Below are 13,912 nucleotides of genomic sequence, written 5' to 3' on the forward strand. Positions count from 1 at the left end.
TTTTAATTCCACAACTCATAAAATCAATAATTATTTGGTAAAAGTACCTTCTCAAACACATTGATTTTGGTGCCAAATAGGTTTAGTATTTTTTCAATGATACCACAAAAATTCTTGACGAGTATAAATTGCCTAAGATAAGTAATACTAAATTAGGAAATTAATACCACTTTGATGATACTGATAAACATATGTAAAACAATAATCTTATTATGCTAAATGGAATATTTTTGACTATTCAGTTGTTTCTAAAAACTCTCTAAAATATGATAATTTCTGCATCCATGAACGTGACCAACTTCTTAAGTTGGTCAACTCCTTGTTAATTTACTGCTTTTAGTTTCTGCCATAAAACTAAGCAAATTTTACCTGTTGATCACAATAGATTATAAAAAAAAACTGAGATGGCAAGAAAAAAAAATCCTGATTTTAATAAAAATATTGTACCATTGTACTGAAAGAGGTATTAAAGAATACTCCTAATGCACATAATCATATAATCTACATTTTAGAATGTTATCACTCTCCTATTTATAATAATAATAATAATAATAATAATAATAATAATAATAAATGGTTTGGAACTAAATACCAAAAGGCACACAGAAAATGTCACTATGCAAAAAATATACAGGACAATAACCAAACAAACAAGTAGGAAATTTTGACCATCTTGATTTGAGTTTATACAGTACCGGCAGTCATATATAATCTTTAATGCCATTTAACTTTTGCACATAGAGAGTATGTGCTTCATTTGGTAACACATTTGCATCATATTTTGTCTTGTGCCTTCATGTTTCTGCCAACCAAAGCTCTGCACATGCTAATTGTGACTCAGAGATTCTCTGACAATTCTTATACCATAATTATTATAAACAAGAATTCTCTTCTCTTTGATTTATATTTTCTGTACTATCCCTTCATGTTTGTTTTACCAATACCTGTCAATGTCTTTTGAATCTCGTGCTCTCTCTAACAAGGAGGTTTAAATATCATCCCAATTTTTTTTAAAAACATTTAATTTAAAATTGTTGAAGCATTATCCGAGTTAAGTATCAGTGTCAGAAATGGATATTGTGACATAAGAAAATCCTCATTATTTTTAAGGGGATGGGTGGGTGAGCTCAGGTTCCTTTGGGCCTTTCGAAGGCAAATTATATTTTTATGGGGATGGGTGGGTGAGCTCAGGTTCCTTGGGGCCTTTTGAAGGCAAATTAACAATAGATGTTTCTTTAAACTGGATTAGTATATATGGTAATCTGCCAGCTATGACCTAGACTTGGTATAAAAGTTGATAGTCACCAGATATGAGAGAGTTTTAAGATGGACCCTTAGGACCTCCATTGTTTTCTGCAGAATAGCGACATAATTTTCCTTAAAGCGAAGTAGTATAAATATGCCAGCTGTGCCCATGATCAGGAGTAAAATGTTGCTTGACTGAGACATGTATCATTTGTATGTGACACACTTTGAGATGACCCACATAAACAATCCGTGTAGTACTAATTGTGTTCTGTATACGGTATATAACTTCATAGATGTTACATCATAAACTCATAAACTTGGCCACACTAGGATTGGTAAACCAGACTTCTGTGCATTAATAATTTGATCCCTTGTGCATGATTTAAAACTAATCGGTTGTCAATACTGGTTCAGCTTAGGACACCAGTGAGTGGTGATCAAATGCACTAAGCAGATGTACTACTACTACTGTACATGAAACATTGTAGCCAGTGAAAGAAACTTACAAGTGTCAGTGAAAAGGGATCTTTGTGTTGGAAGATGTTTAACATTGGTGTCTGATGGAGCTTGCAGCATGTGTTCTTTTGGGATCAAGTAGACAAGGCCATTAAATTTCCGTGAGCTGTTAACATGTACAAAATTGAATAGGACAGATTTTATGGTCTTTGCATTATACAGGTCTAGTCTATGGCAGTATTGTATGGTTGCTTTTGGTAATCAATTTTACAGTGAACTAATTCTGCCAAAGAGAGAAAAAAAGGGGAAGGATCCATTTGTATTATATTACACTCTCAACAGAAGAAGACAGGGAAATTCTTAGGGTTTGATATGTAACTGTCACATTATATGGAATTGGCTATATTGGGGAATTATGGTACAGTAGAGTAATTGATTAATTTATAGCTCTTGTACAAGATTAAATAATGGATGTATGTACGTGTGCCGAGAGCCAACGACTTGGCAGCTGGTTGGATTTAGAGGCCATTGTTTTTCAAGGCTGACAGTGATATGATAGAATGACCACTCGCAAGATTCGTCGACGTCTGACTCAAATATGGGTATTATTATTATTATTATTATTATTATTCATTTGACTTGACAGTATTTTATAGAACTTGTACATGCATGTTATTGGTCATAAGTCTCAAGGATAGTTCATGTATGTACATTGTCAAGATTAATGTCAAAATAAATTGGTAAAATACAAACATAAAAATGGTCTCCAAAGGCTATTTCACATAAGTGTACTTGATCACTTGTCAAAATACACAATTATAATTATGTGTTTTGATTTGCCAGATGGGATTCTTTATTTAATTACATGAAAGCGGTTTATTAACTCCAGGAGGTAAATATTTTTGTTATATATATCTAATATGTATAATGGCGATCCAGTTGCAAGCAACATAGACCCAGGTCTTCAAACCTATAATGCACCAGCACATCGGGGTCTAAGGTGTTTTAATACTGACGATTTCAAGCAGACATCAAAGTAATCTATCAACTCATCACTGACAGATCTGGGTCTAAAATCTGAGTACTCTAGCCTAGGTTGTCAGTTTCTGTTATCCTAGTTACATGTTGAACCCAGAACCCTTGGATTACAAGTCAGTTGCTTTACCAGTTGAGCTACTCGTGATCACTTGCTTGATAGTAAACCTCTAAGAGTTTGACATATTTACAACTCATATGGTAAGCCAGGATCTGTTCTAGAAAAGAAACTTTATTGGGAGAAAGATCATACTCCACTTGAAAGAAAAGGGGAGGGGAGTTTTTGAAAATATGTGATTTAAGTGGGAAAAAATAAGGTAATACTTGAAAACATAATGCATAATTTTTGTGCATTCTGCTGATTTGGTTGGTTTGTACTTTGAAAAATTGGCATGAGCCATGCAACAGATTATTAATGGGTCAGGGATGGCACTATCACATTACATGATTAACTTTTAGGCTTCCTGTGTAATTTGTTGTTATCAATAATTATTCTTGTTTTGAAATAATTCTAATTTTTTAAACATGTTACGTAGTAGCACCGGTCTCCTAGTTCAGCACCGCAAGGTAACTCAGAGCATTCTGGTAAATTCTGAGTGATCCTAACAGTTGATTTGGCATACCTTTACCTTTCATGTGTTGATGTGCTTTTAAACACCAGTGATTCAGTCTGTGAGAGTTGAAAGCTTTTGCATTACAAAATAGTGTGTAGAATGATAAATTAATTATCATGTGAGTAAATCAGAAAGGCAGAGGAAACATTCTGGAAACTATTAATAGATTACAACAATGCACATGCATTGCATCTTTTGTTTCTGTTATATAATCTCTGCAGTAAGTACATATACTAGAATTGACCATGTATATATTTATATTTGTATATGATGTATGTAGTCTAAGTTTACAAATAGAGATTGTTAGAATTTTTTTGTTAAAGGGGAGATAGTTTTTAATAAGCTTGCAGATTTTACTGAATCCTCACATATTACTTAGTGTGTAATTGTATCTAGAGATGTTTTTAGGGTGCACAGGGAATTGAAATATGCACGAAAGTAAGCAAATTATTTTATGTCTTGCTTGGACATACAAAAACTGCAACAGCTGAGTCCTTGGTCATTTTGTCTGTGAAATTCTCATTCTTTGATCTGTTTTAACAAAGCAAGTACGATTCATTCATGTACCATTCCAGCTATCAAACAAAGTTAAAGCGATTGTAATGTGATTATGGGGCTGATACAATTTTCTTTTCATGCACTTGTCCAGGACTTGTGGTTGCAGAAATTCATTTGCCTCGCACATCTTTTCACTTGTCCAAAAATATCAAAAGCTTGCCTAGATTCTATGAAATATATGCACTTTAATCCATAGAAGAAGAAAAAAATAACATGTAATGTATTTGTTTCCTCAAATGGCATAATTTTTCAGTTTTTGATTTTCAAGGCATTTTTGTATACATTATTTTACCTGCACCAATAAAGTAGCATCAGTACTTAGTATTGTAAGAATGGAAAGGAATTGACAGCAGTTCAGACTTTACTAACATCTTCTCTGATATGACCCGATAAAAATGGCAGAACGAACGTTGCATGACCCAAGTCTGTTGTTGTGAAACTGTACACAGCATTACCATATCAGAGAGTGGTTTTCCATAACAGGGTATAGTGTATGCTTTGGTAAAGAGAGCTACAGTGTATCTTTAAAAAAAAAAAAAAAAAAAAATTCTTTTATATTTAGTTTTAAAATGTCCGTTCCTAGTGGAATGCCAGCAACACAAACATTGGCTTGTATCATACATGTATTGTGCTGCACAGTATACAAGTCCAGAGCTGTAATGAGACTTGATGGGTTCTATCATGAATTTGTCAGTTCCAATGATAAACACACCTTTGAATTTGCAACCTGTGCCAGTTTGGAATGTTGTTTGCAATAACTGCAATAACTTCAGTGATTCAAGCCATGTATAATTATCACTTCAATGTGACTGTGATTGAAAATCTCACTGGCATCATATTATGCATGTGTTGCTGCCACAGTGTCTAGCTTACGTCTCTTTGGAGAAATTAGTTATCTCTAAGTAGTGGTGTTATGTTTTATCTCTTCACTGTCTTGTGACAGTTTCTTCTCAAAACATTCCCTGCAACCTTCCTAACAAAAATAATAAAATAAACTCGTGTTATCCCTATAGTTAAAGATAAACTTGCTCATCATCTACTTCAAAAGTGACAGAGGATACATTTTTTGTTTTAAATATAAACACAGAAAGCAATTCAAATACCGAAATCACTTAGCTTCAAACGAAATATTGCATTGTAGAAGCTGATCCTGTGTATAATCAATTAAAAACTAAAGAATCATTACTGTTATTTAAACAGTTCATAAAGGAAACCCACACTAATGTTGGTAAAGTGCCTTTTATTAATTTAATTGCATTGACTCACTGGATTGAAATGAAAGGGTGATCTACTTGTATCTGGGTTGAGTAAATGCAGTATAACAAGGCCCTTTAAAACACTGCTAATTAACCATACCGGATTTGTTTTGTTTGAATTGTTTTGATTGGCTGACAATTCAAATGTTTAGCCGAGTATCCATTCAGGTGGTATGATAATGTGCACACATGGGACAGTTATTAATGACTGCTTACTGTAGTATATTGTAGGATATGAATGAATAAATGAGAGGTGGATTTATTGTTCTTGTTGTTGTTGTTGTTGTGGGGTTTAATGCCATTTTTCAGCACAAGATAGGCTATACATGGTGGCCAGTATTAATGGTGGAGGAAGAACCCGGAAAAACCCCGGAAAGAACCACCGACCCATGAGAAGCTACTGGCAGGCTTTCTCACATACCCATATAGGCCGAATCTGAGACTCGAACCCACGCAGACAGAGGTGAGATGGCAGTGATCCGTAATGGTGAGCGCTTTAGACCACTTGGCCACTCGGGGCCCCAGAGGTGGATTTAAGTATTCAGTATGCACAAGGGGCATGAATGACCAGATAAAGGTAGATAAAGCAGGAAAATTCACGTTTTCCCAGCTTGTTTTAAAATAGGAAATCAGTACTTGTCCCCGACTAGTGTCCTGCAAAAGTTTACTTGTCTAACCTCAGAAACGAATAGTCCAGGATGTTGGGCTGTAGGATTTAGTCAGTCCTGGATTAGATGAAGCCATATAGGTTAGATCTTAATGAACAAGGTGATTCAGACACTTATTGATTATTGTTGCTTAATGATCATTTTGACCAAAATGCTAATTATTCATTGTGGGCTTTGTCACCTCTTTGTTAAACATTATTCGGCCCAGTTTTAATTCATCATATAAATCTTCATGCAATATATGGAACACTAACATTTTAGGAAAATTATGCCAAAAATTTCGGGGGTCATGTACTGTTTGTCGAAATAATACAAACTGCACTTTTAACCATCTTAACTTTTCATGAAATTGAATGTTTTTTTGGTGTCGAGCAAAGATATGCTTCTTTTTTCAAGTGATTATCATACATGTACATGAGTCTTACTGCAAAGAAAAAAAAATCCTGATCTGCCAAAGCATAATGCACCTGCAGATCAGGGTCTGTGTTTGTTCTGCCGATTACTCTTAACAAGCTGCACAGACCCAGATCTGCTGGTGCATTATGTGGTGACAAATCGGGATATGTGCAGTTTGCAATTAGGCTTGTCCTTTAAGTGAGTATATATGTTAATTTTGTTTAAAGCTGATAATGAAAATGTGTGGGATGTGATATCCATGCAGAGGTTATTGTCTTGTGTTGTCTGAATGTGTCATTTTAGTGAAATTAGGGCCTGTACCAGAGAATAGAATAAGCAGACTTCAAATGAACGTTGAAAATTATAATTTTACCTCGAGGTCTTTATAACTTTAGGTATGGTAAAGAAAAACAATTAAAAATAGAGTTTCAACATGCAAGTATTCTAATTCCCCCCCCCCCAACCTCTGGAAACTTAATAAAAATAAAAAATATATTTTTCCTGTGTCAAGTTCCTTTTTAAATAGCTTAGTAAGATTTATCAGAGATACTTTTAGTTACATGTAGAGGAAAGTCAATTCACTTAAATGAAGTGGCAACTACTGGATTATTTGTAAATCTCTCAGTGCCAGTACTATCTGATTTTTAATCTGATGATTATATCAGTCAGATAGATTAAGTTCTATTACATTCAATGACCCATCCTACTCAGGTATGTTACTGTATGTGTTTATCATAATGGTATAATCAAATGACAGGCTTGTGGTTTTCTGGAATGTTAATGTTAAGGGTTTTTTATGGATACTGGCCACCTTTACACACAGGATTGCAATATAAAACCTGTAATTTATTTAATTCATCCATACAGTACCTGCTTGTCAAGCCCATACATGTAATGTTGGATAACTCACTTAGGAGTGGCTGCTCCCTGATATATAGCTTCCCCCAAAGGTTCCTCAAAAGGGAGGCCTCTATTCAGGTATCAACTTAAGTGATTTTTCCATTGGCCAGCAAGCCAGCTCACATAGAAACCAGCTATCCCAGAAGAAAAGCAACTGCCCCTCCCAATCAAAGGTAATAATGACACCCGAAAATTTAACTAGCCCTGCTGCTGCCAGTACTAACAGTATTAACTATAGACCCATGAGACCCTGGGCCAGCAGCTAAACCAATCTCTCCTCTTGGGGTAGCTGAATTTTCAGCCCATTTCCAATCCAAAAAATATTTGTATTTTACCATTTTTGATCTGAAAATTTGTAGTTTAGAGGAGCCAAAAGAGAGTTTCAGATAGCAAATGTTATGTTTAATTTCTATTATAACCCCATTTTCCCCACTTTCAGGATCCACCAACCTGAGCAAAATATTCATGCTATACCACAGAAGTTTTTCAAATATGTGTAAGTAATTGCAGAAGAAATTGGAAGTTTTACATGCATTAACCAAGTTTTTGTTTTTACAAAAATATTTTTTCTTTGTCTTGTGTATCTAAATTGGTAAAGAGGGCTGCTGGAAAATTTTTGGTGAGTGCTACTTCTGACATTGAGGACTACAAGACTAGAAAAACTTGTGGAATGGTCCATTGTCATCCTGTTATGTCCATTAGCTACTCCATATAAACTACTTGGAGGATTGCCATGAAACTTGGATCACACACATATCATCCCAGGGTCAAGTTGGTCCTAAATGAGGAGGGTGCGACTTAAGACATCCAGTATGGCCACCATGACCGACATCTTAAAAATCTTATCACTACTTCTCTGGAATGGATTCTCCCATCAACATGGGGTTTTCAAAGAAAGACTTCTTACAATATCTAGTTGGTCCAAATGAATATTATGCCAATCTTAGGTCCACTATGGCGGACAGAGCAACCATCTTGAAAATCTTGTTATTGCAACTTCTTAAATGAAAAGTCATATTGACATGGGGTTTTCCCAGATGACTTCTTATGATATTTAGTTGGTATCAAATGATAATGATGCCACCACAGCGGCCTTCTTGCAAATCTTATTGTTACTCATTCTGAATGAATGATCATATCAAGTTTTTTTTTAAACCAAAAGAGTTCTTAACATTTTTAGTTGGTCCTAAATGAAAATGGTATCACTCAAAATATGCAATATGATAACCACAATGACCATCTTAAAAAAAAACTAAAAAACTACTTCTCTGGAATGAAGGATCATATCAGCATGGAGTTCTTGAAAGACTTCTTGTGATGTCTAGTTGTTCATAAATGAAAATGGTTGCAATGTAGCCTCCAACACATGACCCATTTGGTCACATCAACATTGTGCTTTCACCAAAGCACTTCTTATAATGTCTAGTTCAGGTGTTGGCAAACTATGGTACTCATGCCAACTATGGCACATCAGACTTTTTGGAAAGGCACACAGTACAAGTTGTAGTTTTGTGTTGCATGTACTAAAAAGGATTGTTAAAAGGATGAACATGACCTGGCATGCAGTGCTGTTCATTTGAGAGTGGACATTGCACCGCAGTTCTAATGTGTTGCCAATGCTTGGTGTAGTTGGTCCTAAATGGAATGGTGTCAGTCCAATATCTACAATGGCCTCCTTGGAAGCCATCGTGAAAATCATTGGTGTTGCTCTAACAAAATGGAAAGTAATATCAGCATGGTTTTTTTATAACCAGAACATAATGTTTTCTTGATTCTAAATTAAAATGGTGCTGATTTGACACTCACTATAGTCACCATCATGGTGATCTTGAAAATCTTGATATTGTTACTTTTCAATACAAAAGTGATATAGACAAGGGGTTTTCATTAGAATTCTTATTGCATCTAGTTGGTCCTAAATCAATGACTATAGAAATATGGGTTTTCACCAAAAGACTTAAAATGATGTCTGCTTGGTCCTAGATGAAAATGGTGTCAATTGGACATGCAATATGTCAATCAATGCAGCTAATTTGAAAATCTTGTTACATGTATTGCTGAAGAATAACATAGAAGGTTTCAGTACTCTGCAGTTAAAATGAAGAAATTGTCTTATCTTGAAATCCAGGATTTTTATGTTCTCAACTGAGCATCATTTTCTTTGAGGGACTCTTGTTTGATCTTTGAAGATCTTTGTATGCTAAATCCATCTTTAAGAAATCTGTTCTATCATATTTTGTCAAGTACTAGACTTTTTACTCCCATGTGTTTAATTTCCCCAAACTAGTCTAGTTTATAGGGAAATGATAAAATGAGTGTCATGTTTTTAGACAACTTGATGGATGGTGTTTAAATGAAAATGTGTTGACAAACCAACATTTGATGAATGGTGTTGTGCATAATGTTAGGGGTTATGTGTCTATATTTTTGCCATAATATGACTTAAAAGATCACAGCAGAAACGATACATTCTAATTACAAACAGGTACAAATATTTAATCAGCTGTCACTTAAATAAGCACATTAACTTGTTTTACTTTTTAAAACTTCACCAGAGAATGAAAAAGGTAGAAAACATTTCAAAATTTTCCAAGATTATGTGACAATCCTTGATGGAATGACAAATAACAGGGAAATGGACTGGTATTGGTGAATAAATCAGTTATTTAAAAAACTCTTGAAAGCTTTGCTTATTTATCATTATAATGTAATGCCAAATTTGACAGTTAAAACATTATTTGAATCCATTAGAAAATTGATTTAATAGGTCTTGTTCAGTGTAGTTCAACAACATATTCTTCCATCTGTGTAATTGTCCAAATGACCAGTCATTTGGACATATTAAGTACTGTGTGAAACATTTAATATTGCAGTCAACAAAATGTTTTATGGAAAGTGTCAGGCACTATAAACATTACGTTTAAAGTACTTTTATGGCTGTAAATCATTGAAGTTAGCTTTCATATAACCTGTCAAGTCCTGTCTATCAAATTGAAACTTTTGCATGGTTGTTTTTTTAATGACATTTTCAACACTTTATTTGCCTATATTGGGCATATGCACCATATTGCCCACTGGCCTGATTTTATCCATTGGGTGTGACTTAAAAAAAATCGCGTATTCAGCCTGCACCTTGGAGGAAGTTGTACATACCTGGGCTATATCAAGGTGAGGATATATTAGGCAACAAACTCTAGTTGGCATAGGCAGATACTGAAGCCATGAGCATTGGACCAGGAGACTGACACTCTACCAACGGAGCTATCATGGCTTTCCTTGACAGAATGATAAATGAGTTTATAATCATTCATGGACTGAAGGAATTTGAGACATCTTCCTTTTGGCTTTGATCATGCAGATATTCTTTCTCAGAGGTGTATCTCCCATGTTTCAGGCAGTTTCACTAGTTACTTGGTGATAAGTTGATTTTATTGCTCAGAAAAAAGAGCTCATAAGTTGAGTTTATTGCTCTCAAAACAGCATTCTCTCATTTGCTGGAACACTAAAGGCAGACAGACCGCTAGTTGTTTAGATTGGAAAGTCAGGAAGGGTGACTGAAAACCATCAGCAGAAATCATAAACATGGAGGTGGTCACTGGCCACATGTATATGTGCTGTGGTCGTAGTCAACTCAGTGTATCGTATTAAAAGTCAACTCTGAAGTGTTAGTGCAGTTTAACATGGGAGTTGGTTTTAAGGATATTTTAGCCCACGTCCACCCCCAAAACAGGTCCAGACAAATGTAACCTTTATTTCAGAAAAATACTGAGTTCATTTTAAGTTATTCTTGGTTCGTGGGAATACAGAATGTAATTTTGAAACTTGAGGGGATTGGCTTGGCAGGTTAGACATCATAACATTCATCATCAGAAATTGATGGTCTAGGTTTGGCAGATGCATCATCCTCCTGAACTGAGAGATTACCATGAATTCTTTCATTTATTGTCTTAGCTTTTTCAGAAAAATTAATTGAAGTTGTTTCCTTTTCCAATATTAATTGGTCATTTTTCTTGTAAAGCTTAGTATCAGCTGATCATACTGCAAATGGATCATGATTACTGTTTCGTTGCAGAGCTTTCTGGGCATTTCTCATTTCTCCTTACAACCAGGCAAGGAATGCATTCAAGCCTGAATCAATCTCATTTTAGGGAATGTACAGCTCAGCTGCAGTCAGCATAAATCTAATAATCTGTTCATATAAACTAATTCACTGGATGAAACATGGAACTTGTTCGAGTTGACAATTTCATTTAAACTTACATTGCAAAAGTCACTAACTTTCCACTCTTTTGTCTCACTACTTCGTGGGGGCCCCGAGTGGTCTAAAGTGCTCTATGTTATGGATCACTGCCATCTCACCTCTGTCTGCGTGGGTTCAAATCTCAGATTCAGCCAGTGTGGGTATGTGAGAAAGCTTGCCAGTAGCTTCTCGTGGGTCGGTGATTCTTTCCGGGGTTTTCCCAGGTTCTTCCTCCACCATTAATACTGGCCACCATGTATAGCCTATTGTGTGGTGAAAAATGGCATTAAACACTACAACAACTCACTTCTTCATACTGTATATAACAATGTAGCTAGTTCGAGAATGTTCATTCAGATTTTGTTTATGCCCATATATAAATGTAGCTTATTATAAATTAAATGAGTGTGTGTGTGTGTGTGTGTGTGTGTGTGTGTGTGTGTGTGTGTCTAACTTTGTGAATTATTATTATTATTATTATTATTATTATTACTATTGATTGCACCGGTGGCCTAGTGGTTAGAGCATCCACCATGGATGCAGGAGGTAGCGGGGTTGAATCCTGGCTGAATCATACTAAAGACTTATAAATATGGTACTAACACTGCTGCTTCTCTAGGTGCTCGGTATTAAGAGGTTAGTGTTAGGACTGGTAAGCCTGGTGTCAGGATAACATGACTGGGTGGGACATGCCTGTGGCATGATACCTCAGTGCTAGAGATCACTATAAACTGGCGCACTGCAGACATCATAGTGATATGACTGAATTTTTTTAAAGCTACAATGAAAGAAAAAAATCACACACACAACATTATTATTATTATTATTATTATAAATGTATTCAGCAAATGTATAATTCATGGCTGATGTGCTCAAAATCATGCATTCACTCATACACCTGGAAAAACTTTGTGGATGCTTTTTAAGTATTCAGCGGGCAGGGTAAGGCATCTCAATGAAGTGAAAGAGCATCTGGAATGCAAACACAAGTCTTTACATGAACCAAGGTCAGGAAAATGCATATTAATAGCTCTGTTGAGTGCAAGGTCCATGTGACTATGCAGGGCATTTCAAGTCTCTCTTTTCAGTGTTCATGTATGTACAGAATACTACTTCAAGATAGCAATTTTCAAAGAGGTTATGTGCTTGGTGCTATTTTCTAGCTTCAATTGTAATAAAATGAGAGATGGATATTGATACATTTTTCATATTACAGTATGTTACCATTCAGTATAGTGTATTTAAAAAATAAGTAGAAAGTGCAAAATGATATTAAAGAGAAAAATATTAAATCAAAACGTTTCATATAACTTTAAATTCTGTTAAATCTTCTATTTGAACAAAGGCTGGGGAAACATCCATATGTGGGCTAGTCGAAAATTACCATGAGGATCTGGCTTAAATATGCATACACAGTATGGTGATACACGAGTAAAACCACCAAACTTTCATTAGCACATACATCAAAGTCGGAAGTATTGTACTTAAACCAGTTTTTACTGCCATGATTGCTTGCTTTTTTTACATGTCTGTGCTTTGTTTCATAACACAACTTTAAACTGAGCTTGTCATTATCTATACAGGGTAGACTTTTTTAATGCCTCCACCATGTCCATGGAGGAAGCACGGTTGTATGTTTACCTATATCTGTGTTCGTCTGTACCTTTCATGTTACATCACCTCAGGTCAATCAAACATTTATTTTCTGTTTGGTAAATTTTAAAGAACTTGGAATGAAATCAAAACTAGTATGAAATTTTACATAGGAAGACTGAAGTCCGGTTTAGTTTTAACCATTTGTTTTGGCAGGATTTAAACAGTTGTGTCCCCTTTCAATTTTGTACTTTGCCCTTCAGTTGCATTACATTGTCGGTAAAGTAGTATCTATGTCAGGCAAAAACATTTCTAGTTAAACAAAGGAAGATCTGCTGTGCAGGCTTGATTGGATTCAAAGAAATAATAATTAAGATTGGCAGGTAAAATGGTATTGGCGTTGCTTAATTATTGACTGTTATACTAGCTAATACTGAATATATTTTAAAGCTAATATCTCAACCAAAAATGAAATTTTAGCAAGTTGTTTCCTGCAGTTAACATCTCCTTGTATGTACGGTTGTATTATAATCTTGATGTATCATCAGAATTTGATGTTTTTTCTGTGTTTTTCAGTTCTTCAGTTTGTTTTTTGTTAGCTTGGTAGACATACTTACCTGATTATTGTGGGAAATGGCTCTATGCCCAATGTAGTTAGAAGACAGTTGGAGATGCGCAGCCAACATTATACTCCCAACAGATTCAACTTGTGTTGGATTTTTTTGGGTTCTTTTTTTCACCTTTAATATTTATCTTAAGTATTTACTAATTAACAATGTGATGAGAGCAGAAGTATGTCTGAATGTTGCAAAGGAATGGTAAACAAGAAATGGGGAAGGGGAACATTCAGTATGTTTGAATGTTGCAAAGGAATGGTAAACAAGAAATGGGGAAGGGGAACATTCAGAAAGCTAGTTTGCTTTTTTATTTTGATGCTGGCAGAACAGT

General features: G+C 35.1%; 1 protein-coding gene across 4 annotated transcripts in view; it reads left to right on the forward strand.

Annotated features, from left to right (window-relative positions):
- Positions 1-13,912, forward strand: part of LOC149799678 (uncharacterized) — a 258,855-nt gene that overhangs the window by 44,357 nt on the left and 200,586 nt on the right. Inside the window, exon 1 of one of the 4 annotated variants that reach the window (XM_089959028.1) lies at positions 1,571-2,306. The exons of the other annotated variants lie outside the window; for them this stretch is intronic. Within the exon in view, the coding sequence (XP_089815154.1) occupies positions 2,265-2,306 (42 nt within the window). The 5' untranslated portion in view covers positions 1,571-2,264. Of the gene's footprint in view, positions 1-1,570; positions 2,307-13,912 lie in introns of those variants that run through there. 4 annotated transcript variants of the gene reach the window in all.

Source organism: Sinohyriopsis cumingii, chromosome 5 (genome assembly GCF_028554795.1).
Source record: "Sinohyriopsis cumingii isolate HCF-2022 chromosome 5, ASM2855479v2, whole genome shotgun sequence".
NCBI classification, from domain to species: Eukaryota; Metazoa; Mollusca; class Bivalvia; order Unionida; family Unionidae; genus Sinohyriopsis; species Sinohyriopsis cumingii.